This window comes from Caretta caretta, chromosome 7, assembly GCF_965140235.1.
Source record: "Caretta caretta isolate rCarCar2 chromosome 7, rCarCar1.hap1, whole genome shotgun sequence".
In the NCBI taxonomy this organism is placed as follows: Eukaryota; Metazoa; Chordata; order Testudines; family Cheloniidae; genus Caretta; species Caretta caretta.
In genome coordinates, this window is record NC_134212.1 from 20615066 (window position 1) to 20643013 (window position 27948).

The 27948-nt window shown below is 45.3% G+C and overlaps 1 protein-coding gene across 7 annotated transcripts in view; it reads left to right on the forward strand.

Annotated features, from left to right (window-relative positions):
- The window catches only part of GRIP2 (glutamate receptor interacting protein 2), a 478373-nt gene extending 455454 nt beyond the window's left edge, over positions 1 to 22919 (forward strand). For 4 of the 7 annotated variants that reach the window (XM_048856218.2, XM_048856219.2, XM_048856220.2 and 1 more), the window contains exons 19-24: positions 1967 to 2143; positions 7868 to 8021; positions 11318 to 11486; positions 15445 to 15684; positions 17715 to 17861; positions 20498 to 22919. In XM_048856218.2, coding sequence (XP_048712175.1) covers positions 1967 to 2143; positions 7868 to 8021; positions 11318 to 11486; positions 15445 to 15684; positions 17715 to 17861; positions 20498 to 20692 — 1082 coding nt within the window. In that variant the 3' untranslated portion in view covers positions 20693 to 22919. The other 3 variants (XM_048856222.2, XM_048856223.2, XM_075130293.1) reach the window with 3 other exon arrangements.
- The last annotated feature ends 5029 nt before the right edge of the window (positions 22920 to 27948 follow it).

Sequence of the window (27948 nt, forward strand, 5' to 3'; positions counted from 1 at the left end):
GGCTAATAAACTTTGCTTGGCAAAATAGTCCTCTGTCCTCATTCGACAGACAGTGCTGATGCACTGAGGGTAAAATGTTGGGGATAGAAGGCAAAGGTGGTGGGGCCAAACAAACTGAGATGTTCAGTAAAGTTAAATCATGACACAAAGAAACTGATTCCATCAGTAGCTTCTGCTAAAAAGGGGGAATAATCTAATGGTAATAGGGCCTGCTATCTCTAAAATAATATAAAGAGAGGGGCCTGCCTGAGCTGTGACATTCAGATCCTGATCCAAGTTACAATTTCCTCAAGCCCTCTCCTCTGAGGGGGGATGGTTCATTTGAATTTAAATAAACTCATATTCACCTTCCAACATGTTATTACTTTAACCAGATGGCTTAGGTTCCTGTCCACATTGCGTTTGTATCCCCATGGGATAACCTTGCTAAAATGGTTTCAAACACAGTGAAGCCACCCGTTGTGTCCAAATCGCAGATCACATGCTAGACCACTGTTCAAACACAGTTTGGGTCCTGTCCATGCTGGCAAACCATGTTAGAAACTGTTTGCACTGAAGCTGTGTCTAATCTAAGTAACGTGGGGGTAAGGAAGAAGTCCCTGAGCCCTTCCAGATAGGGAATATTCTTATCTGAGGTGAATCTGATCAGTGATGATGTGTGTAGAAAGCCTCCAGAACAGGGGTGGGCAAACTTTTTGGCCCAAGGGCCACATGTGGGTAGGGAAATTTTATGCAGGGCCATGAAAGTAGGGCTGGGGCAGGGGGTTGGGGTGCAGGACGGAGTGCGGGGTATGGGAGGGGGTGCAGTGTGCAGGAAGGAGCTCAGGGCAAGGGTTGTGGGGTACAGGAGGGGGCTCAGGGCAGGGGATTGGGGTGCAGCAGGGGGCTCAGGGCAGGGGGTTGTGGTGTGGGGTGCAGGCTCTGGTCCGGCACAGCTTACCTTGAGCATCTCCGCGTGGCAGTGGTGAGCAGCGGGGCTAAGGCAGGTTCCCTGCCTTCCCTGGCCCCATGCCACTTGCAGAAGTGGCCAGCATGTCCGGCAGTGGCTCCTGGGGTGGGGTGGGGCAGGCGGCTCCACCGCGCACTGCCCTCACTTGTGGGTACCACCCCTGAAGCTCCCATTGGCCACAGTTCCCCATTCCCAGCCAATGGGAGCTGCAGGGGGTGGTGCCAGCAGGCAAGGGCAAGGCACAGAGCCCTCTGCCTCCCTTCCCCCAGGGGCCACAGGGATGTGGTGTCAGCCGCTTCTGGAAGCGGTGCAGGGCCAGGGCAAGCAGGGAGCCTGCCTTAGCCCCCTGCTGCACCATGGGGCTGGCAATCCCACGGGCCAGATTGAAAGCCCTTATGGGTTGGATCTGGCCTGCGAGCCATAGTTTGCCATCCCCTGCTCCAGAAGGAGGAAGGGGTGGATTTGGGGATTTAGCGTAGCTCTCAAGTCTCTGCATTCTGGAATTAAAAAAAAAATCCCAGTGATTAGTTTATTATGTACAACATGTATATGAGAACATGCACAACATAAAAAGATGGCCAGTTGTTTAGGGCTCTGTGAGAGCAGTCATTGTAAGGCCATATGTATGGAGACATTCTAACTGTCCAATAGTAGTCTCCCTTTTCAGATACAGATGTTCCAAAGAGCTTTCTCAGAAGATTTGCAGGGCCAAAAATCTACTCTTAATACCAGTTGACCATCTGGTGGTGAAGTTTAGTGTGTTTTAGCAAAATATAAAGGTTGCAGTTAAGAGTGATGGTTCCTTTCATAGGAGGCCTGTTTTTCCAAGAAGTGGATATTTCTTCTCTGGCTTGTTCAAATATCTGAGCATACACCTCTCTCTGACGTTTGCCCACCACCTTTGTAAATATGTTTATCTGAGCAGGTCTTCAGTTTCTGATGGTCTTTGTCAAGTAACATGCGTCCCACCTATACTCAATAAAATGCCTAAGAACAAGTGACATGTTTTGGTTCCAGGGTCTTATCCCAAGAAGTCGGGGAGTATGAATGAAGTGAGTGACCCAGAAGATGAACTGACTGACTCTCAGAAAACTAGCAAACTCTCTGAGATTTACTCCACCACCATCCCCAGCGTGGACAGCGCTATGGAATCCTGGGATGGTTCGGGCATTGACGCAGGCTATGGAAGCCAAGGTGAGTCTAGGTCTCTTTACTGTAGATGTGGGAGCCAAATTGGATATAATGAGAGCTGCCCCAAACTCAGACTGAGCCTGACCCTCTTGCATGATTTCCTGGCTGCAGTGGGGCACTGAATTGCTGAAATACCATGGACAGCATTGTTCTTGTGGTATTTTCAGCCTGATGTAGAGCAAGATTTTCAGGACAATTCTGAGCAGAGGCTGAAGAGCCACCAACATTTGGGTACTTATCCGAGCAAGTTCTTGCTGCCATTTCTAGTTCTACTATTGTTGTTTTGCACGTATGGTGCCTTTAGCCTGAGAATCTCAAAGCCCTTTACAAAGATAGATAAATATTATCCCCGTTTTATAGATGGGGAAAACTGAGGCCAGTAGAGGTTCTGACTTGCTCAGGATCACACAGTGGGTCAATGATAGAATTGGGGATAGAACTCAAGTCTGTTGACACCCAACCACTTTCTTTAGCTTCTGGATTATGCCACTTTAAATAGCTTTTGCACCTGATGCTTGGGGTTTTTTTCATCCATTCAAAATATTATCTGTTTTAGCCAGTAGCATGGAAGGTTGCTTGAAATCTATAAGCCCTTTGTGTAATTAGTAGCACTTGGGTTCACCACGCACTGAATACCTTGTTCAATGAAGTATGAATATTGCTTCGGATCTTTCTAACCTCTGCAGATATGTCACTTTATATCTGCATTAGGGATAATGAAACCAATAAATTAGAATCTCTCCCTAATCACTGGGGGAAAGGACTTAATGAAACCATTGCATAACAGCAAAAGATACTGCAGAGTAAAGCAATACGGTTGGCTCTCACAAACACGAAAGGAGAGACTCACTATCTAGAGGAGATGGAGCCATAGGCAAAAAGCAGCTTGGCTAAAAGGGATTTTCTTGTATTTTCTGTTTATTGCATTACGCTTCATCGCATTATACCGACACTGGCTGAAGTGAGTGTGGAATGGACAGAAGGTTGCTAAGAAGTAGACTCAACTGTCTGGCGGGCAGAAGCATTGAGTAGCAATAGTGAAGAACCTGTCCTCAGCCACTGCAGGGCCAGAAGTGTTGCTGATGCCATGGTGTGTGTGGGTAGGGTTAACAGGGCTGGTTGTGAAGCCCATTCAGCAAAATAAGAGCACAGGATCAGATTAAATAAATGTACCTCGTGTTCCATTTGTACCTACCATTCACAGCTGTTAACTCAACAAAATAGCTCTGTCGTATGAAGGATTTGGGTGAGGCTGTTGCACTAGACTGTGTCATGAACATACCACCAGGGGGCTCCAGTGCAGTAGGATTTTTATGTTGGATTTCCCAGGAGAAAAGCCTGAGAAACACTTGTGCTTATGGGACTGAGTGGAAGGAGAGAGCTCAGGAACACCCAGGTTGACAGCCAGATATATTGCTGTATTCTGGCCCTAATGCACCGGGGGGAATTTGACTCGTAGCACCATAGAGGTTTGGGCAAAGCGACCATGATGTTCTCCTGACCCAGGAAATGGCTGATGCTCTCAGCTTTTGTAAGCTGCTGGCAAGTATTTTCTGGGGCACTCTCTCCGGAACATTTTAACCTTTAAGCACAGAGAACACTCGGCTAAGGAAAATAATGGATCTTGGCATTTTCACAGGAATTACTGGCATTGTCCCTCGGCATTTCCATTGCTCTTGGCTGTCCAGGAGGTCAAATCTCCTTTAATTATGTGTTGCTCCGCTACCTCTTCCTGTTGATTTGGCAAAGGCTGTATGGCAGCGTGCAACTTTTCTTGGAAAGGCTGCTAGAGTTTCTCTGAAAAACGCACTGAATAGGCCGGGGAGTGAGGAAGGTGGGGAGGGGTTGCAAGTGAGTTTATTTCCTTTGCCGACAGCACCTAAATTACCAATGAATGCTCTGTTTGGAAAAGTCGCTGTCTATGCTGCTTCATCCCCCTGAGACCTACAGTTTCTTGCTGCTCCAGGGCGATCAAATCTTTGTATCTCAAATGGCTTGGTACGTGAAGAATTATTCTTAGTGTAAGGAATAGGGGAAGCTTGTATATTTCCATCTTTACTATGTGAAGGGGAAGGAGGAGTTAATCGTATATAGGATCAGTGGGGCTTTAATCATAGAATCACAGAATATCAGGGTTGGAAGGGACCTCAGGAGGTCATCTAGTCCAACCCCCTGCTCAAAGCAGGACCAATCCCCAATTTTTGCCCCAGATCCCTAAATGGCCCCCTACAAGGATTGAACTCACAACCCTGGGTGGGCTCAAACCACTGAGCACATAGGGGCTATACTGCTTTGTACTAGCTATGAACCAGTTTCTCTTGCTGCTCTTTGGGCACATGTGTATATTTTAGTTACATACACTTCTTCATGTCTCCTCCAGATAAATTGCAGTCCCTGAGCCTGTAGTGAACTGTTCACAGGCACAGGGGCCTGTACTGGGGCACTCCTTGCCGGATCAAGGTCTAAGGGTATGTCCAAACTACAGCTTCTATAGCAGCATACCTCTGGCGGTGCAGCTGTGCCACTGTAGTGCCATAAAAGTAGATGTTTCCTACATGGACAGAAGAGGTTTTTCCATTGAGGTAGTTAATCTACCTCTCTGAGAGGCAGTAGCTAGGTCTACAGAAGAGTTCTTCCATCTGTGGTGCTCCTCAGGGGTAGGAAGCACCTCACCATCACCTGCCTTGAGCGTGAAACTGTCTTGTCTGTGCCTGCTGTGGACCAGCTTCCTGAAACCAACAGCCTCGGGCAGCACAAGCTCTGCCTGCCAGGTTGTCTGCAGGTAGCAATAGGTGCACTCCAACTCCCGACTATTCCAAGCATTCCCTGCAGAGTCCAGCCCCTCCTCTGTCCATGGACACTCACAGAACGATCAGGCCCACAGTATGCACCAGCTTGTAAGACTCAACTCCAGAGCATCACTTGGCTTAACACCACAGCACTTAGATATATTTAAAGTGAAAACAAGAATATGTTTTATTGTCAAAGACCAGAGATTCAGGTATAGTGAGTAAAGAATATTGGAAACAAATGGTTATATATCAAACAAAATCAATACACACTTTTTTGAGACTAAACTTTAACTGACAAGTTACTCTCTTGTCAAGTTACTCTCTTGTCTAAAGAAGCTTATCTCACCCAAAGCTCTCTCCAGAGTTTTCAGCAAGCCTGGCTGAGAACCCATGAAGCAAAATCGCTGTCCTTTTCCCCCCTCAGTGAAGGGTGCCATGGTGTCCTCTTTGCCTCCCAAAATACAGTAGAGCAAACCTTTGATATGTATCCCAATAGAAGGGGGTTCTCTCCCATACCCCTGCTGATTTTCTCTCCTCATTAGTTTCTTTCTGAAGACCCCACAATCTTTCATTTGCCTTCAGTTCAGACTGGTGATAGGAGACCTATTGTGAATGAGGCAATGCTCCATTTACATGTAAATATGTAAATGAATAAACATCTTCTTGTCTGGCAGAGAACCTGTTTTTCGCCTTTGCTGATGACCAATCCCCCCCAGACCGACTTTAAGAACATATTTTCAGTGTCTATACATAGCTTGAGAAGCACTGGTGTAAGGAGTTATCTGATGTGGGGGACTGGCAATTTTTTTTCCAGTGTGTGCGCAGACTGGCAGCTGATGGCTCGCGGTCCGGCAGCGGTCCGCAGACCACCACTTTGAGGAGCACTGCCTTACACAACATCCGAACATGTATTTCACAATGATATTGATGACCAATGTGACATCGGGGTTTGTTTCAGACCTCACATGGCATTCTGTGGTGAACAGAATGTACAGATCAGACTCACAGAATTCCTATAACCCCTCTGTGCCCTGTGGCCAGTTGTCATTAGGAGGTTGTGGGGTCACGCCATCGACCCAGCTGCATCTACGCCAGGGTTAGGTCAACCTAACCACAGCCCAGCGACATTTTTCACAGCCCTGAGTGACATAGCTAGATCAATCTAATTTTTAAATGTAGACCAGGCCTTACTCTCTTCCAACAAGAATTCACATTTTGTGCAGCAAAATGGCAGCTAGGCAGGTGACTCTGATGGTACCAACCAATGGATTCCATCAGCATGGATATGTTCCTTGAAAGGTGAGAGTTCCATTCACCATGAGAGATTTTAAGATGTGAAAAGCAACATTTGGATGCTATTTCCAAACTTGTGTTGTCCTGCTTCTTATGGCTTTTTTCCCCTTGTGTCTGTGGCAGACTGACAAAATCCTGTGTTATCCTAAACAAACCTTATGGAATTAAGTTAAACCTTATTGAATTAGGGTTAATACCTTTTGGGTACATTATGTTAAAAATGCAGTTGTGTATGGGTTATTGTGGCATTGCATGTACCTTCTCTACCAGGGATGGGGGGATGCGAATGAACTTCCTCCTTTATCAACCCTTTGAAGCCACCCCCTTGGAGAGATGGGGTTGGAAGGACTGGGTGCTTGTTCTGAGCTGAAACTGTGATGATTGGTAAGCACAAAAATCACCTTTGGGTGAGGGTTTGAAGGATGGATCCTCCCAAAACTCCATGTTAGGGTTGGGGTTAACTCTGGCAAACTTATTAGCATGTGTGAAGGTTCTTCTGTTGTTTTTATTATGTTTTATGTAATGCTTTTTACCTTCAGAATAAAGTAGGCTTGCATAGGAAGTGCTGTGTGCTACTTTTATAAGTATAGCTATTACACCTGTTAACCATCTCTGACGAGAAAGCAAGCAGGTATTCCTGGGTAACATCTTTGTGCTGGGAAATACATTGAAGGCAGAGAACCATGCAGCCTGAAAATTCACTGGTTAGAAAGGAACGGGCCTGTCTTCCCATCGAAGGGAGGCAACAGCAGGGGAGTTGGAAGCTTGAGAGTGGGTCTGGGACACTAAAGTGAACTGGGAGAGTGTCCATTAGGACTCTGGAATAGTTAATCTACAATGGGATTTTCAGAGCTCTCAAATGGGACCTGACATCCAAATCCCTTAAAACTAATGGGAATTGAGTGTCCAGATTCCTTTAAGAAGCTTTGGAAATTTACAAGCAATAATTCCTGCATTGAATTCACTGCCATTAAGAATGATCTCTGCCAAGTACAAAATGTCAGCTGGCAAAAGTCCAGTTCATACTGCCTTCTGCATTACCCCAGCAAGTGGGTTCTCATTAAAAGTTCTGACCCAATGGCAATACAGTTATGTGAGGGACCAGGGTTTGGGAGCTACTTCAGCACTTAAGGGTAACTTTTTGCTCTTCGTAGTAGTATCACAGTATAGATATCTTCCTTCAGCTCTCCTGTTACTAATGGGCACAGTTACTCCTGCATACTGAGGTGGGGAAGATGGAAACAGCAGAGGAGCATGAAATATTTTGTCAGATTTTATTTTGATCTCACTGTTTATTTGTATAACGGTAGCACGTAGAGGTCCCAGTCAAGATGACACGTAGTAAGAGATGGTCACTGCCCCAAAGACCCTACAGTATAGATAGATACAGGTGGGAGGAAAGAAGTATTATTAATTCCCATTTTACAGATGGGAGAAACCAAGCACTGAGAGATTAAGTGACTTCCCCAAAATCATGCAGGAAGTCTGTGGCAGAGCCTGGAATGGAACTCTGATCTTTTTAAGAACAAATCCAGTGCCTTTAGCACATGACCATCCTTTTCTGGGATCTAATGTTTCATTCTGACTGTCTAACCAGGTGTAATTATTTTTCCCTCTCTTCCTCTCTGCCCGCCTTTCCTAGGTACGTACATACCTCAGGCTGTTGGCATTGCCCTACATCCACATGAATGGAGACCTAGCAGGCAGAAGAACAGCACCCCTCCTGGGGATCCCAGGAAGAACTATCCCTATATGGATGGAAGTTTCAGTGAAGATGACTGGGACAAACCCACCAGGTATGAAGGGGCTGGAAGAAGCAGGGAGGAGACCGGGTAGGCGTGTGTGTATGTGGATGTCCATACTGACTGTGTTGTCCATCATATTGTATTTGCAATGTGTAGGGTGTATTTGTGCATGCATGTGCGTGGTGGAGCAGTTGAGTCAGGAATGGAGAGTGGACAGGATAGTTCCTATTAATATCTTCCCAACTACAATCAAATAGTTGCCCAACTCAAATAAATTCTTAAGTTGTGTTGTGACTGCTGAGAATTCAGTTATTATCTACAATATTGAACACATACAATGCGGGGTGTGCACTGTTGGGAGTATGTGTGTGTCAGGGGGAGGATGCACATGGGGGATATCAGGTGCATGCAGTACTGCAGTTTGCTACCAAATCTCAAATTTCAGTTAGGTAATCTTTTTTAAAAAAAATTAGACCCGTAGTAAATTGGTAACTTAACCAACAGGCTTTGATAAAGATCATGCACCATGAAGTCTTCACTTCAGACTACATTGGCAGGACACTTTTTTTATTAACACTGCAATTTGCCAGGGACATTATACAGTGAAACTGTCTTCAAGGAGCAGCAGAATCTCTCTTCTTAAAGCAGGCAGGTCTTCAGTTGTTATAAAAAAAAAAATTGTATCACAAACCCCCTTAAGTTTTATTTCATGGTTGCCTAAAACAGTGGATTACCTGTTAGAGGCAGCCCTTACTGCTGGCTTCACTATATTTTACAATGAAAGAATAACTTGATAGCACTAGCTCCTAAAGCCGTGACCTGTTGCTCCCACTCTGGGTCACCTTGAGTTGTACCTTCTTCCACCAGTTAGTCCGGCTGAAGAAGTCAAGGTGACCAAGAGCAGCAGAATCAAGCCCTTGGCTCAGGCTACTGCAGGTGCTGCAGAAATGCCTGTAAATAAACACTGTGGGTGCAAGGGAACGAAGCTACTCTTCGCTTTTGCATGGAACTTCTGTTGTTGAGATTCACGCCTGCTTTTTCCCCTCTCCTACCCCTGATATTGCTAGGCAGCTCTACACAGGGCTTCCCTGAGGGGGGAAGAGGAGCTGACCCCTCACTGAGTTACGCCCAGTGAAAGGAGTTCCTACTTCATTGACTAATCCTGCCCTTGACATTCTCCAGATGTCACATAGTTGTGTGTGTTGCGAGGTGTGGTGTTTTTTTTTTGTTTGTTTGTTTGGTTGGTTTTTTTTAAATTTTTGTTTGTCAAAACAAAAAATTAGATCATCTCATGGACATTTCCACCTATTTAAAATAGTAAAGCTGGAAAGAAAGGGTGGCTGCTTGACAGTTGTAGCTACCATATTTGAGCCTTAGTAATGGTTCTTGAAGCCCAACCCATTCTGACTCAGCTCTGGAAAACCAACACGCACAAGTCAGAGGGCCAATTAGACCATGTCGTCGTCTTAAGGAGAAAACAATTAATCTATCTAACCCCAGCTGTTTCCAACCCAGAAAAGGTATTGGTGCCAGTGATGCAAGATCCCCAGTCTGGAGCCCTGAATGCATTTTTATAATGATAGATTTGACTTACTGATTCAAGACGTGAGGGACTCCAACTGGCGGGAGCGTCTGTCTCACTGGAAACTTTACAGCAAAGAAAGAGAATGAGGAAGGGAAGGGAAGCAAAGTTAGTCTTTGGCATTATAATAGCAGGTTTCAGTCTTAGTCTAAAGGGGTTCTTGTTTATTTTTATAAAATGGGTCACTGGATAACTTTTGGCCTCTCTAGTGCAATCAACTAAGACCCTGATCCTGCAAAGACTGACCGACCTGTGTGCTTAAATTTATGCAGTGTGAATAGTCCCATTGAAGCCAATGGGGCTACATGCAGTGCATGAAGTTAAGCATGTGCTTAAAGCCTTGCACGATCTGGGACTAAATTAGTATGGATCTGGAAGTGGGGCTTTTGAAATGGGGAGTCTTCAGTTAATTCGATGAAAAAAATCAACTGCTTTTTGACTGGTGTTCAAATAATAGAATGTTTGATCTTTGTTAAATAGCATTGACTGATGGAGAAGCTTCTCATATTTGAAAAGTTAATGACTCCATTTTAGCTAGGTAAATTGTCACCAGACACCACAGAGAGAGAATCTTATAGATGCAGTTACTAATAATAGTGGTAGAAGACAGCATTGCTGAGGTTAGATACAGTAGAACTATCCGACTCTAACTGCTGGGTTTATAATGCATTGCTGTGTCTCAGTATGGCATACAGAGAGAACTTCCTTGGAGACCTTAAAATATTAGATCGAGAGTTCCTTGTCTCAGGAGCTGTTTTACACAGTGCCTGGCATATTTTAGGCACTCCCACAATCCACAAAACAATGCTAATAATTCCCTTGCCATGAATCTATCAAGCCACTTCAGTGCATTCAATTATCATTTGCTTTAGAGATCTAAATACTGTACTCCCGCATCATGTCTAATGGCTCACTAACAGAGATACAGGCGCTGCAGTGGTGGGAAAATCAGTATTTACCCAGTATTGCACTGCAAATATTTCTACCAGTTTGAGAGAGATTTCTTCCACATGTAACAGGGAATACTGGTACATCTCGTGAAAACATTTAAATGGGTAGAAATGTTGTAAGTGCAGCCACTGTTTCAAAGACATAAGAGAGAAGATCTATTTGACTATATTGTCCAGTTCCCCTCACTGCTGTCCATGTGATAAATACATCTTAAGTTAAAGCAAATGCTGGGTCATATGAGTTGTACTCTAAAGTTCCCTGTGTTGTTAATTGCAGTGTTATTGACTTGTCTAGGCTCAGGCAAATCATTTTATATACATCTCTCTACATTATTTACTCTCACAGAGACCTAATGTATTTATCATTTTCTCACCATGTCTGTTACCCTCTGTGTTTTTCTCTCTTCTCAGGTGTTCTGTGTCTCAGATCTGAACTCTGTCCCATCAGCCTTTGTACTAACAGTCTCTGAGGCTCCTGGTTTACCCATAATGCATCCTTTTTTCTTTCACTTCTCTGTTTCACCAAAACGTCTTCCTAAACCTACAGTCTTCCTACAGGCACTTTTTATTTACCCTTTTGAACTTGACATTACTACACCAACTTAATTCTTCCTTTGAAGGACTTTTGCCCTGTTAGTAAGTGCATGGAGGTTTTGTATTTGGACTCTCTTGCCTGAAAAGTTCATATTGTTTGCTTTTGTATATGAAGACTCTTCAAGTCTCTGCTTTTACTGGTGAGCCATTTGCTCTAGCCTTGCGGCTTTCTTCCCGCTGCAGAAGAGTGCTGACAATTTTTGGTTCCTACGTTACAACAGATATCCCAACCGCCAAAACGGCCTTGAGACCGCTCACGAGGATAGTTTTTGGCGTGTTTTTGGAGAAGCTTTGGAGGACTTGGAAACATGCGGCCAGTCTGAACTTTTGAGGGAGATCGAGGTAAATCAACTTGGAATTGTTCTAACCAGTCCATTCTCGCCACTTGTAGTAAGTGTTTCCCCTTGTATGCTAAATGTTGACTATATCTATGGGGGGGGGGTAAGGATTCTATCCGAGTTTGATCCCTTGGAATATCTGTACTTTCAGATCATTCTACTCATCTGTTAATAGTCTCTTCGGTTTTTTTCCCATCAACTGTCAAAGTATTCACAAAAAACTTTTCTTGTTTTGACCAGCTTCATAGCTCACCAAACAATAGTCATAAAATATCTAAATCTTCCTATCAAATGGCAACCACTCCATTGAAGAAGTATTTCTGATTGACAAGCTCTGCAGATTGGCCAAAATGGGTCCAAAAAATGTGGGTATTGAACAGTTGACTTACTTTAGATGTCTGAGAGTCCAGCACATACCTTGCATTCAGATGTGTTTACACCCGCTGCTGGTTCAGTAAGATGGATAAATGATTGGTTTTCATCCAACCCCCACCCCACTCCCTGGGAAAATTTACAAGAAGGCAGCAGCTTCCTGTAGACATAGTGTTTCCTTTCTTCATGGCCTACTCTCTTGCCTTTACCCACAACACTTTGGAAGTCCTTTTATTGTCTCTGGCTGTGGGATGGGCAGGTTGGAATTTAAAACCTTGTGGAGAAAGTAAAGCAGGAAATCCCTGTTCAGAAACCACTTTAAAAATCACTAGTAAGTTCTGTAAGGAACAACCCTGCACTAGCAGGACTGGCTGAATATCCATCTTCTAATCTAGGCGTCAGTCATTACAGAAGACCAGATTGTAGCCTGGCTTTTGCAGTGATGCAAAGGAGTGAGGAGTGTAAGGTGAGCTGCCTGTATCACATTTTGCAGCACAGGAGTGGAAGCAGGTTCTGTGCAGCTGGTACTCCCCCGGATCTGTGCAGGCAGGTGAGGACTGCATGGATCCTTGGCTCCACTTTGCTTGACCCCTTGTCTCCCCCCCCCCCCCCCCCCCCAAAAGACGCTTGGCCAGCAAAACCGCATTGGCACACAAGGTAACGTATGCTATACTGGGTATAGGTCTGGAGCAACAGTGAGACCAGGAGGAACTTTGTGACTTTGCATCCCAGGCTGCTCTTGGGGCAGTCCAACAATGCACTGCTCCCTACTCAGAGCACATTGTAAAGTGACTCTCTAGACTTAAGATCCATGGAATTCAATGGGCTTTGAATTTTTGGCATTTTCTCCAGTGAAGTTTGGGTATTTGAGTTTTGCAGTTCACATAAAGCAGTGAAAGTGACAGGGAATTTAAAAAACATAAGGTTTCCATTCACCACCCTCTTCAGGAAAATGAGGATATTGCAGGTATATTTCACACAGCCACAAGAATCTATTTAATTATTCTCCTCCTTTGTTCCAAGCCAAAGCAGACTGATCTGATCTCTCTAGCTATCTGACACTAGCACAGGTGAATTAAATCCTCCATTGGAGGGAAGGATTTATTTACATGCTTAATCAGGTGACTCTTTCACTATGCACACCAGTGGCTGGTCATTGACTTGCCACTGCTGAGTTTTGCTATCTGCTCCCTACCTTTCTTTTTTTTTTTTTTGTGCCTGTTGACATTTAAGAGAACTGAGCTTGAACCTTGGAATTAAACTGTTCATTACTAATTTAAATAGATTGTGTGTCCTGGAACCAGTTAAGGCTGCACACACTGATTTCTTGACTCATTCCTTAGCTTTGATCAGTATAATCCCTTTAATGAAAAACGTTGCCAGACAGAGACTTTTCTACATGGGGGATCTTTAAAGGGATGCTATGAAGGGTGACTGGTCCTAAATGCTACCTAATTTCATATTAACTTTTTTTAAAAGGCTTGATCAATTTTCCTAAATGAAGGCTGCCACCTCTTGACATAAAATCCGTAGGTGCCGGAACTAGGGGTGCTGTGGGGAGCTGCTGCATCCCCTGGCTTGAAGTGGTTTCCATTATATACAAGATTTATAGTTTGATTCAATAGCTCTCAGCATCCCACTATTCAAATTGTTCCAGCACTCCTGATAAAATCTTAATTTCTTGGCTGGAAAACCTGCTGTGGAACTCAAGGTATTGTCTTGCTTAGCCATTGCAGACAAATGCACTCGCAACATACTGCAGCTCTGGAAGCAGGCATGGTATCAAAACCTACCAGAATCCTTCTCTGAGATCCAGATTTTGGTATATTTCAGTTCCCTTCCTGCTCGTAAGAACAGAGCAGGCTGGCAAACTAGAGGTATGGTGGCATGCCGAGAAACTATCCTCCCATCCTTTTGAATGCCATAATCCCAGAGCTATATTATAGGGAGATGGTGCAAAATCAGAGTGCATCTGGCTGAAGGTTTTATACCTGAGTAGGCAGGCACAGGCATGGGGGGAAGCATATTGCTTGTTGTCTTTGTTGTATCTCTAGAACACATGTAGCATGTGCTCCTCCCATGTCTGCCTCCTGCTGCTTGCCAGGGTCCATGGTCACATCTCTCTTCAGGGTAGTTAGACACACAATCTCTGGGGTATTTAGCCCTATTTGCAGTGCTAGTGGCTCTCACTCCCTTACATCCAAAGAATGCTGGCTTGAAGCATTCTGAGCTCTTTCTGCACAAGGGTACTAAAGAGGAAGGGATTTTCTGTATGCTTCCATAGTGAAGAAGCCATAAGTTGCCCTACAATCCATAGAAATGTAGGTCTGAAAGGGATCTCCATAGGTCGTCCAGTCCAGTCCCCTGCACTGAGGCAGGACTAAGTATTATCCGACCATCCCTGTGCTATCCCTGTCTAACCTGGTCTTAAAAACCTCCAATGTTGGAGATTCCACAGCCTCCCAAAATAATCCATTCCAGTGCTTAACTACTTTCACAGTTAGGAATTTTTTCCTAATGTATAATCTAAATCTTCCCTGCTGCATTTTAAGCCCATTACTACTTGCCTTGTCCTTTTAGTGGTTAAGGAGAACAATTTATCACCTTTCTCTTTATAATAACCTTTTATGGACTTGAAGACTGTTATCATGTTCTCCCATCAGTTTTCTGTTCTCCAGACTAAACAAACCCAGTGTTTTCAGTCTTCTCTTGTAGGTGATGTTTTCTAGACCTTTGATCAATTCTGTTGCTTTTGTCTGGACTTTCTCCAATTTGTCCACATCTTTCCCAATAACGTGTATGCCAATTTCATTCCCCTGGTGCTGCCTCACTGAGTTGTTAGTCTATGAACTACAGTGGTGTCAGCAAATCAGTGTTTCAGACCCTATAATGTCCTTCCCAAGATGTCCATAGAATGACATTGAGTTTCTGTGAAGCAAAACCCATCACTTAAGAGGGAAACCAGTTTCAGAAGCAAAAAGATCACTTCTCCAGGCGCAGACTGTTTGAAGGAACTATCTCTCTGTCTCCAAAGCCCAACCTTGCTCTAAACAACCTGTAGCTGGCAGTATAACTTGCATATTTTGACATATTGACTAGATAAAGGATTTTGAGTCTACCTTGCTGTGTAATAGTTTCACTATAAGCTTGTTCCACTGTCTGTTGGCCATTCTGAGTGTATGAAAAGATAACGTTGAACTCCTCCTAGAGACTGCTGGGAGTTGATGGTTGAGTTAAGGGCATTTCAGCTAGATATGCATTAATTTCAGCATTCTTTTCTATCAGTTCCTTGAACAAGTACCTCCATTTTGTGTGTGTGTTTGTACATAAAATGTGTACAAGTGGTTTTTATCAAAAATGTTCCCTCCATTTTTCCATGGGGGGGAAAACTGGCTAAAGATTTCTGACAAGAAGCAACGAGCATTTGCTGAGATGCCTGCCCTTTCTGTAAGTGGCTCCTATAGCCAGCCGGAAGTGACTACTAGTGCTACCATTTGGGTCAGAATTACAACTCCCTCTGGTTGGTGCTGAACATTGTGTGTCACCTGCTTCTCTCTAAGTTGCTTTTGTTCTTCTAGGGTCCATCAGTCGCTTGCCACTCAAACTTTCATTGAACTAACTTACCACCTTATCCACAGGCCTCCATCATGACAGGGAGCGTGCACAGCCTGGGTCTGGAAGGGAGCAAACTGCTCGTGGACTCGGTTAGTGAGTCCGGATTGAGCCCACTGAGGAAAGGAAACGCCAACTGCTGCGATGAAGGGCAGAGCGACAGCAGCATCACTCCCACCAAGAAGAATGAGAGGAATCTGGAGATGAGGAAGATTAAGGAGGAGGTGCAGGAAATCATGTCTCCAACCCCTCTCGAGTTGCACAAGGTCTGTGTTTAGACAGAGGTCACTTTAGTGTTACGCCGAGGATCCCTCGGTTACAAATAACATTGTTGGGGTTACAGTGGGGATTGCACCCCGAAACTGTCCGGGAACTTGCTCTTATACTGCATGTTCCCTGCCAAACAGGACGGCAGGAGAAATATTCTGCTGGGAAGTGACTTTTCTGTGATTTGTTCCCAGCATAATACAAGTCAGCCATGTCTACAGCTGAGCCAATATTTTATTTATATTTTCCCGGATCAGCCACCAAATTGAAAAACGAAAAGAAAAATTGGTTAGTTTTTGAACTGAAAGGGGCAGGGGAGGAAATGTTTCTCCCCCTCCCCCCCCCCCAAAATGGAAAATATTCCATTTGGGTCAAACGAAACATTTCAAATGTCAATTTGAATTAACACTTCCTTTATCTCTTTGGTAAATGTTCTCAGGGTGTCAGATTAATGGGGAGGTGGCCTCCAGCTAGAACATAGCAGCAGTGGTCTTTGCTCCCACCTAGAGATGGACTCAGACATATTGACCCTAGATCTCTACCCCACATCGCCAAACTTTGGGAGAATTCTAATGCCAGCTTTGTGGCTTGCACCCCTCTCTGTTTATGTTTTAAGTGTGGACTAGGCCAAAGTCTAACACTGAGCTAGAGCATAGCTACTGCACGCCAAGTTCCTTGGGGGCAAAGGGAGAATACGATGGTATTCATCACAGGTAGTTGGTGGTGGTGGTGATGGCAATAATACACTGCCTCCACCTTCTGGATTTAATTTGTGGGGAGATGCTGTGCCCACAACCCCACAATTCCCAACTGTGTTGCCAAAATATGACTCCAAATAGAGTGTGCTGAGCTGGCTCTCGCTGGCTGAGGGCCACTGCTTCTCTGGCTAGGGGCATTGAAAAGATCTGTCCTGATGTGTCTCCTGTCAGGCAGAAATATTGCTTTCACTGGTGGGGTGGATAAGCTACCAGCTGCCTTTGCTGCTGGAGAGGAGGGAAGAAGGGAGGAGAGAGGCTTAAAGTGGGTTCAGCACAGTACAGCAGCTCTTCTCTGATCTGACCCCAGGCAGCTGGCTCAGTGTCAGCTGTCTGAATGGCTGGTGGTGGAGATGCTCTAGTCCTTGAGAAGCTGGAGGGAGGCAGCAGCTCTTGGCTGAGCTCTTTTGTCCTAGCCAGCACTGTTGTGAATTTGGTGCTACTCACTATTGGTGCTGGTAACGCCACAGTCTGGCAATTCCTAACATTGGAGCATCCAGGAAAAGGCAGATCAGGTTGAGGCGGTAAAAGGGCAAAACCAAAATGGCGCAAAGCCGAAAACAGTACCAGTTTGAAGCCCAGTCACACCCCAATCCACTGTCACAAATTGCGAACACTGACCCAATTTTGAGGGGACTGTGGTTTCATCATTTTACTACATTTTCTTAATGGTGTTAAAACTCATCAGTGTGATGTCTCTGAAGCAAGCTATTGGATAAGCCACCAAGATTAAAAATCTGTAAGAGCTGTAAATAATTCAACAACCTGCTTGGAAACACTCATGTTTGTCAATTAATTTCATTCAGATTTTCAGCACCATAGGCTTGCATGGTGGACACACAAGATGCCTAGAATAGCTCAAAGCAAATGAGTTGCCCCATTGATTAAAAATTCCATTATTTGACCGGTAGTGTCCACCTCTTTGGAGGTTATCCAAAAACTTGTGATTTATAATTCTACTTAAACGTTCTTGTTCTCCCCCAAGCAAGGGCAGAAGATTTGTTTGTGAATTATGTGCCCATTGCCAAAGCATCTGAGCATGTGACCTGTATAAACAGCTGGCAGTGTGTGCACAAGTTTAAATTAAACTCCTCTCAATACTAACAGACAACCAATGTTTACTACTCAGTCCAAGCAAAACCCCACCATTAGACCCAGAGCAGAATCACACTACTGTACTGTACACATTACCTGAGGAGTTCCTGCCATGCTTCTCTCATGTATCTGTGGCTCATACTGCATTAGAATTTCTTGTTCAATGCCTTTCCATGCAGATGACACTCCACAAGGACCCAGAGAGTGAAGACTTTGGATTCAGTGTCTCTGATGGCCTGTTGGAGAAAGGTGTCTATGTAAATATGATCCGTCCCAATGGGCCGGCTGATCAGTGTGGCCTCAAACCTTACGACAGAGTCCTTCAGGTAAGGAATGCAAAGTACAGCTCTGGGGATAGGAAATGAGTGAGCAACTGAGAGGAAGAGAGAAGTTTGTAAGATTCCACTAAGGTGACACCAACTTTATAAAAGCTAGTAGGTAGGCAGCTAGCTACTCAGCCCTTAGCATTACGATGCACCTGGAGCTAGCTAGAGTGTTACACTAAGGGATTACTATGTAGCAGAGTTGGACCTGAGCTCCAGATAAGAATCGCCCATTATTTTGGGGAAGTTGGCATCCAGCTCCAAACCGCACAGCCTAGATTTCTCTCTAGTGCTAGGCGGAAAGTCCTTTTCATCCTTTCCCTGGTGCATCAGGGGGACTTTTCAGGTAAACCAGAGTTTGGCACATCAGTCAAAGCAAGACAGCATGTGCAGTTCCATGTGTATTTAAATGGTCTGCTTGAAGTTCAGTGCATAGCCATCTTGCATATGCATAGAGAATTCTAGGAAACACACACTTCAAGTGAGGTGGTGTTGTTCCTAGACTCACTTCCCCTAATGACTCCTGAGCCACCGCATATTTGCTGCAGAAACGAAATACAATATGTAGTAAACACGGTCCACAACATATGCAGATATATTTGACCACCAAGGAGAGAATAGTAATGGGGCATGGGTGGGGACTGGCTTTAGATATTTCCAAGAGACTTAAATACATAGCTGTAGTGCAGCAAGCTCAACTCTGATAGCAACAGGAAGAGCACAGTCAGCTAGAGAAGGCATTGCCACTTGTGGGTTTTGTAACCACATTAGAAGTCTTGAAACTCTCATAAGGACGTTTTATTTTTACTAATTTTAAGTGAGGGGCGGGGGCTCAGTGCCCCAGTTAGCTCAAATATATTCTGTACATCAGGTAACTGAAAAACTAGCAGCAGCACAGGGAGCCTGATTTGGGTTTGTGATAGTCCGTAGCCAGTTGGCTGGTATACAGCTATTCCTTCTCAGCCTCCAATAAAAGATTAGCCTCTTGTACGTTCTTGCACCAATTAGGCTCTGCAGCTGCATTTCGGGTGAATGCTGGATGTGTCGCTATCCAAGTGAATGCCAAGCGTTCTGTGTGTGTGTGCATGAAATCTTAACGGGAGCAGAGACTTTGACAATCCCCAACTTCAATGTCTCTTCTTGGTCCATTGTAGACATACAAGGAGACAAAGTTGTCTTCTGTTGTAGCTATCGTACTGGCGTTGAGGGTTGTGCTGAACAAGGGCTTTGCAGAAATATTGCTATCGACGAATCCAAGGGAAAAACATAGAGAAGGGGCACTGAAGATGCTTCAGCGTGGAGCTGATAGTCTAAAAGTCTTCCTAGATCGCTTCCCAGTGAGGAGTAGATGCAGCCACTCCTTCCTCCATAGCTATGAAGGGACCTGTCTACCTTGGAACCAGTGCAGTTCTACAACATGCGTGGCAATTGGGGAACCCATCCTGTGTCATTGAGTGCAGCTCCATGGGCACTTAATGAGCCCAGAGGAGCCTGTGAGAGGGAGCTACATGGATCCACCATCCGTTGCCCTGTAAAGGAGACCCAGCCTTGCTCCAGATGCTACTTCAGCTCGGGGGGAGGGGCTGAGACGGAAGGGAAATTCCATTCTTCAGCCCTGGGGACATCCCTGCCTCAAGCTCATCTACTCTGGCTAATCACAGGAGGGGGAGCGTTTGCCCCTAAGTAGTTCATATTGCAGGTGATTTAACCTTGGAATATGTTTGAACTTCCACTGAAGACAGCTAGAAAAGTTGGCTCTTTCTTCCGAGTCCTGCAGGAAGGGCTTGCGGTCTCCAGAGAATGCTTTAGAAACCTCCACTGTGCACCAGCTATGCTCTGCAAACCCCTGGAAGAACAGAGCTTGTTTCTAGCAGTCTCAACAATGCATATGTATTATTTTTTAACTTGTGTATGTATATAAGATAGGTGCCTATAATCCACTCAAATGCATGTCTGCTGAAAGATGCTGTTCTGTTCGTCTAACAGTAGAGCGGGTGGCTCAAACACCCAAAAGCGGGTGGCTCAAAAGACCAGAAGTGTGATTCTCCCAGTTGCTGAACACCCTTATTTTCCATTAAAGTCAGTGGGAGCTGCAGGTGCTCAGAATCTCTGAGAATTAGGACCAGGTTTAAACTGGGTATAAAATGAAAATTTAGACCACCTGCTGCTGCTTGTGCCAATAGGTGAAGTATCTGTTGTGGTTTTTGGAGCAGCTTGAGGATGTTGGGGAGTAGGAAAGCACTTCAAAGCAGGCAAAGATTCTGTTTTGATACCAGATCCAAGATCTGATGAGATTGGATTAGAGATCAGCCTGAAACAAACCCCCAGATCTGAACCTGCAGAATGTGGAAGCTCAGTGAGTTTTTGTCCTTTCTATTTGTGTGATTGTATAGTTTTCCTATTAAGGAGACTTTATAGCTGGACGAGATGGTGCAGTTTGCTGACTGCTGCTGCAATTCCTACAGTCCTGGGAAATCCCATTCAGGGCTGAAGGAATTTCAGGGCTTCCAGACAGACTGTATTCATAGGGACTCCTCTCCAGTGCCAGGTCTCAGTTCTAGTGGCATTCTTGGATTTTGAAGTTAACAAATGTTTTTTTGTTCTTTCCCACTACATCCCCTCCTCGCTCCCCCCCGCAGGTAAATCGCATTCGAACAAGAGACTTTGACTGCTGTCTGGCTGTTCCATTGATTTCCGAGGCAGGAGACAAACTGGACCTAGTCATTAGTCGAAACCCCCTGGCACTCGCTGCCAATACCCAACTGGAGGCCAGTGGAGAGTTAGTCCCACAGTCCTTGGGCGTGGAGGTCAAAACAAGCATGCAGACACTCTGAGGGAGGATTTAAATGGAAGGTACCTTTGGGCCCTGCCATGGTGGAAAAGCTGATGAGTATCCATTGTGGTTTTCTGTTTTTGCACTGGTAACTGTAATGCTGTATGTAGTGTAACTTGCAGGTGGGTCTGCCATTAGCTGTGACTCCTAGACCACCAGACATTGCTCTGAAGGTGCAAGCTAAACCAGATGAGCAGTGTGGACCTTGGTTAATGCAAATGGTAAAATGGGCTGCTGATAGCAGAAAACAGCATCCAGGGTAATTCACCTTTGGCAGGGCAACCTTCAGTCATCGTTCAGCTCCAGTAGGCCTGAGCTTTCACTGTGCGTGGGTTCATGGAGGGTGGATCATCTCCTTGCTCCTCTGACGCCGTCATTCTGAAGGACTTGGCCATCCTGTAAACACACATGGTGCTATTTATTTTTTTTTTGCGTTGTTGTTTGCTTTCTTAATCACGTACAGTAAGAGTAAAACAAATCCTGGTTTCTTTGAAAGGAAATGCTACTTCATCCTATAGCCTTTTTAAAACACTACCACCAAATCTGACATTTGAAAATCCCCTTTCCACCTGAACATTCACCCACACCGGGCAGCACTAAGTCCCATTTAAACCCCAACTCAACACTCACTTGCGAATGGCTAGATGCACTTTCTTTTGAAAGCTAAATCCTTTTGATGGATCAACGTCTCTCTCCAGTTGGAAATCCCACCCTCGTCACCCACCCCTTTGGAAATGCAAGGAAGCACTTTGCCCCCATTGCTGACTCCAAGACACAATTTGGTTGTCTGTCTTCATACATTTTTACAGAGCACTTAGTAGAACACAGCATCCAGGAAAGCCACTGAATGGCTGTCCTGAATCACTAGCTCTCTTGTTCACATAGACCATCTCAGAGATTCCTCTCATTGAAAACCTGGGCTGTTCCTCCAAGTAAACAGCTGAACAACATTCATCTCAGGCCAACTTCAGGGTTATTTTTTTCCAGTGTTTTGAATAAATAAATCCTTGTGGTCTCCTGCCAAATGCTGGCACGAAAAGCCCTCTCCTAGATTGATGTTGTGTTTCCAGTTCCCATATGTGCCCCAGATTGGGTCACCTTAGTGCAAGTACAAGTGTGTACACTTTTTTAAATGTCTCTGATAGGTTTTGGACACTTCCCTGTAGTCTGCCATAGCTGCCCTCCTTTACCTATCGTTAACCTCTCTGTGGTTAGTAAGCACGATGCCTTTTTCGGTAGCTCTTCCTCACCCTGTGTCTCCCTGCACTCAGCCCAGCTCCTTGTAGAAGATATGGGTGTGATATTTGAAATGGTTTAAAAATCTGCCTGCAGCAAACTAGTTGCGATGCAACCAAGGGCATGATCTCTTCCTTTCTCATCTCCAAACACAAAATTGCTGGCACGTGTCAGTTTCTTCACATGGCAAATGTGATTGCCTGCTCCGTGTTTCATATATTTGCACTTTATTATGATTTATTTTTTAACGGATGTCGTAAGGGCCTGTTTTGTTTTGTTTTTTCCCCCAGGGGAGGGGACATCCTTTTAAAGATCCCTGCTTAGTGGAAATGGGTCTCCTCCTTCTGCTTGTTCTCATTTTATTTATTTATTTTTGTTGTTGTTGTGTATTCGGGATGCCATGTAGCTTTGAAATGTTCATTGTTCCACCAAGGCTGAGCCAGGACTAATTCCCATGTCTGTACTCTAGGCAAATTTGCAACTGTCTCTCACATCCAGCTATTTGTAGGTGCAACCATTCTTGTCTCACGTATGCAATATTCCATACCATTGCTGCCATAACTAGATAATGTGCCATAACTGATACTGCAAGGCATTAACAGTACAGCTGAAAGTGTTTTTATATGCAATATTCTAAAAGGCAGAAGCTCAGTGCGGCTTCTAATGGGTTTTTAATGAAGACTTTTATTAAAAAGGCTTTAAAAAAACAACAACTTGGTCCTTGTATCCCTTCCTATGCATTTTGAATGGTACTAAACTGAAATGCATTACTTAAATGTGTATTTTTATCCATATATTAGAGTGTATTCCTTGTAAAGTATTTTTATATGCTAATTTTCTTATGTATCTATGAAAGCACAATATTTAAAGGTACAGCATTTCAAAGAATATTTTAGTCCTGTTTTGGACCTATTTGTAAATCTCTGTATTTAACTGGGATTGCAATGACTTTGTTTGTTTTTTTTTAATTAAATAAAAACAAGTGAAATGCATCTGGCCTTGTTCTTGAGTGTATTTCTGCTAAAGGTTAGAATCCAGATAATACTGGCTGGTTGGATGGTCCAGCCGTCTCCCTCACGTGCACATTTGTACACTCAGAGCAGGCCAATGCAGAGGTGATTAGGGACATGGCCTTCCCTTCTCCTCCCTTCCCCTTTGTGGAGATTTCAATTTCCTGAGCCGTGAGGATGGAGAAATCCCTTCCCTTCCCCCACCTCAGGACAGGGTCTTTCTCTTGTCTTTGGGCCTTGTGGGTAAAGGCTTCTTGAACCCTCCCTACACACCCACGTTGGGACCAGACCCAATCTGGCTGTAAATTTGACTGAAAAGCTTTGTGAGTTTGGATTTGATCTTAAATAGTATTCCGATTGGAGAAATGGGAGTGCTTTGAGAGAAGGGCACAAATTCAATCCCAGAATGTAGTGTTTTTCAACATCCATGGGATCCAACTCCAGATCTTGCCCATCTGTAATGGCTGCCTATGATACTCCATGTGCTGCTGCCCCTAAAAGCAGCCCTCGGTCTTTAGTATAATTTGGCACAGTAAGCTTAAAGTAGATGACTCTCTTCTGTACCTAGGTAAAACCCTCTGATTCAAAACCTTGAGACTAAGGTGACCGCCCATCCTGAATTGGGTGGGACAGTCCTGAAATGCAGAGTTCAAGGCTGAATTATTCCAGGATCGTATTTCTCCTGGCTCACTTGTGGCGCCGTTCTCCACCTGCCCGAGGCTCAGGGTGGTGCCAGCCTCTTCCTGGTGGGGGCAGGAGGGGCCTGAGGTGGGCCTTAGCGCCCCCCCCACACTCAAGATGAGGCCCTGCCCCTTAGTCCTCCTCTCACCCAGAAGCCCCGCCCCCTGGCCAGACCAGAAGCCAGAGCCAGGCAGTAGTAAGAGCCACCTGGGAAGCCCGGGTTCCTCTGCCTACCCTGGGCATGTGCCCCGGGCTGGGGACTGCTCTCGGGCAACCAGTCCCCCACCCAGGGCAAGTGGAGGGTCTGGGGCTGCCCACAGCAGCCTGGGCTCCCTGGGCAGTTCTTACCACAGCTCCAGCTTCTGGCCTGGTCAGGGGGCGGGGCCGCAGGGGAAGGGGCAGAGCGGGGGCAGAGCCACGGAGTTCTGCATGTGTCCCGCTTTTGCCTTTTGAAAAGATGGTCACCCTACAGCGTGTACTTAACAACGTGTGGCTGTACAATTTTGCTGCCCAAGCCACGAAGTGTATGTCTACACTGCAGTTAGGTGCCAACAGAACCTGGAGTCGAAGTTTGGGCTTGGGCTCTAGGACCTGAAAGGTGGGAGGGTCCCAGAGGTCTGTCAGCAGCCCAAGCCCTAACATCTACACTACAATTAAACAGCTCCGCAACCCGAGCCTGTTGGCACGGGCCAGCTGTGGGTGTCTAATTCCAGTGTAGACATAACCTAAGGCTTATTCAATTTGTTGCCTTGGGCAGTATAATTTTACAGCCACACTGTTAGGCTGTTAAGTGTCTCAAGGTTTAAGTATATCAGTAGTTCCCTTGAAGTTAGTAGGAGCAGTTGGATGCTTAAATACTTTGCCGGATCAGGCCCAGAAGGATCAGTGCCTTGCAAGATCAAGCCCCTGATTGACCTGTGATCATTCCTCTTAATTTACCTAATCTTTTTATGGAAATATTTGTGGTCAGGTCATTGCTACAGTAAACAGCTCTTATCTGTGATCTTTGTCTGTCTTTCTAGGTAGCAAATTCCTTAGAACAAAGACCTTTAGATGTTCGGCACCTAATACTTGGAATCAACTGCCAAAGCCATGCAGGGTAAACCAGAGGGCTCTGTATGCATTGCATAAAATCTTGTTAGGTGTAATGGAGCAAATGTGGTGTCAGCAGTTCAGTATCCTCTTAACCCTGCCTCCATTGTACACAAGGTAAAAGTTATCACATCTGGCAGCTCATCTGGAATGCTTTAGATTGTCTTAACGTTGGAGGCACCTACCCTGTAATAAGATACCCATTGTACTACAAAATGTTATTTACAAACCTCACTGCTGGGTGGTGGTGGTAGCTTTACAAGGTCATGTGAAGAGACTCCTCGGATTTGGGGACATTCTCGTTGGGTAAGTATTCAGCCATCTGGGTGTCACACAAACCGCACAACAGCGGCTCCTTGACGTGGGCTGCTTTTAGGGATTATCATTCTCTAGCAACCCTTGCCTGTGCTATGACTGAGGCTTGGGTCACCAGAAGCTCAGAAATGAGTGTGGAGGACACTGAGGTGGGGAAAACTAAGGAGGCACTTAAAGTGAAAGGGGTCAGAGGCTTAGAGGGCTCCATCAATGCCCAGTTTGAGATGTCTGGCTCGGTGGTAGGCAGGTGACAGACAAACGTGTGCGGCTGGATGTTAATATATGAAATTCTTCTCCCTAGGTTGCCATTTGAAATGCTGCTGAAGACAGTAGCGGCAGACAGTTGCTGCCCTAGAATAGTAGTTCACAGAGAAATGTGAAATAAACTGGTGAACTCTCATGGTTCATTCCCTAGAATGTGTGATGTGGAAACTTGTCTGTCGCCTCATTGTCTGTCTCACTGAGAGGCCCGGAACTGAGTGGTCTGTGGAAACTGAACTGCACTCACATGGCTGGAGGCCCACCTCCTTCTGTGAGCCAGTGTGCTGGTGAGGTGGGGCCTAGCCCTTAGACTGCCTGTGCTCTACTGCTCAGGGGATAAACAGCATGCAAATCTCCAGGGCTGGTAGTTCTTTCCTCTGGCGCTCAATTCATTTAATTTCATGCCCCGCAGTGTAATACCCAATATAACTCTGTTCTGAGAGTGACTGGTTGTGTTGGATGCAGTTTCCATGTCAAACAAGTCCAGTAATCTTTGTTAGAAGATGGGCACATGTTCCATATTTTTAGCTCACAAACTTCACTTGAAAACACCAGAACAGTACAGGACAGTTCAGAGAGTCCAAGGCCCAAAGGGACTACTGTGATCACCTCATCTGACCTCTGTATAACACAGGCCCTAGGCCTTTCCTGAAATGATTTTCTTCTGTTTGAACTCCAACATATCCATGTAGCTAGTCCCTTTCTTGGAAAGAGCAAACAGGAGCTGATCTGATTATCCAAGGCTGCAAGCCCTTTGTGAAATAACTGATTGTGCAATTCTTCTCCACTTGTTACTGAATTCACTGTGAACCAGACGTGTTCTATGTGTTATTTTCAAACCATGGTATGTATCTAATTCTGTATTAAAAAAATGCCAATTTAAGAGCATGGACTTTCTTGTTAATCCTTCATATGTCTCTGACTAAGCCCATGTGCAGAAGTCTAGTCTCATAGTCTAAGCCAGGGGTCCCAACGTGTTGCCTGTTTCTCGGCAGCATTTTGGCAATGACGCTTCTTCCTGCTGCTGCTTCTCTGCGGCAGCATTTCGGCGGCGGGATGTTTGGCACCCGCCACAGTCTTCTGGGAATAGCAATATGAAGGGACCATCATGGTCATCTAGTTTGACCTCCTCTACAGTGCGGGCCACAGAACCACAACCACCCACTCCTCTAACAGACCCCTAACCTTCAGCTAATTTGATTAGCTTCACTAGAGTTACTCCGGATTTACACAGATGTGGGGTCAGACTCAGATCCTGTCTCCACTTGCCCAGACATTCAAATCTAGAGGATTATCGAAACAGTCCAGCTGAGCTCAAGTGTCATGGCACTAGGATGGGCAAGAATCTCTAATGTACCTAGAGTCATATAAAACTTACAGATGAACACCATGAAGAGCTCTTTGACTGGAACCGGAAGCCAGTGCAATCTGTGGGACATCTGTTGTACCCAAACCTGTTGTTAAAAACCGCCAGCAACAGAGATTCTACAGTCTCCCTAAGCAATTTGTCCAGTGCTTAACTACCATTACAGTTCAGAAGCTTTTCCTACTGTCCAATCGAAACCAACCTTGCTGCAATTTAAGCCCATTGTGTCTCACCCTATCCTGAGAGGTTAAGAAAAACAATTTTTACCGTCTTCATTGTAACACAGTTTTTCAGTATGTAAAAGGTTATGTCCCTCCCCCAGTCTTCTCTTCTCCTTATACTATTTCCTCCACAGACAAGGGAAATGCATTCATATTCACCTGCGGGACTTCTCTGCAGCATTTGATACCAATGAACACAAGTATGCCTGTCCTGCCTCTAAGTACGGTTGCCAACCCTCCTGGTTTTGCCGGGAGTCTCCTGGAATTGGGCTTTATCTCCTGGAGGCTACTGAAGCCAAACCAGGAGATTTTAGGCAGCTAAAAATCTGGCGGCACAACACGACTAAGGCAGGCTCTCTGCGTCCCCAGGAGGTGCAGGGAGGCGTTGGGGGTCTCCATGCACTGCCCATGCCCCGAATCTGCAGCTCCCATTGGCCGGGAATTGCAGCCAATGGGAGCTGCGGGGGCAGTGTCTGGAGACATGGGCAGCACGCAGAGCCCTCTGCCCCTGGGGCTGCAGGGCCAACCTGGCCATTCCGGGAGTGGCGCGGGGCCAGGGCAGGCAGGGAGGCTGCCTTAGCCCCACTGCACCACCGCCTGAGGTAGGCATCACCTGGCCAGAGCCCGCACCCCTCACTCTCTCCTGCACCCCAACCTCCTGCCCCAGCCTGGTGAAAGTGAGTGAGGGTGGGGGCGAGGGAGGATGGAGGGAGCAGAGCTGAACTTAAGGGAAGCATTGGAGTGAGAGAATCCAAATCAAGGAAGTTGTGAAGACTTAAGCAAGGCTGAAATGAAGCAGATTGGGGGAAGTCACCGAAAATTTTGAGTGAGTGAGTACGAATAACCATCCACTGTCTTTGGAACTTGAACACGTTTGGAGGTGAGTTCACCGATTGCTAAGTCTAATAGTAGTGTAGCAGTGAGGACCCAATTGAATGAAATATGGTAATTTGAAAGTATTCTATTCTGAAATCTATTCCAAAGCATAGCATGCATTTTGCGTATTTTGCAATAAGCACAGAGCATAACAGGTTGTCTCCTGTTATTTGAATCTTAAAAATAACTGACAAATGCG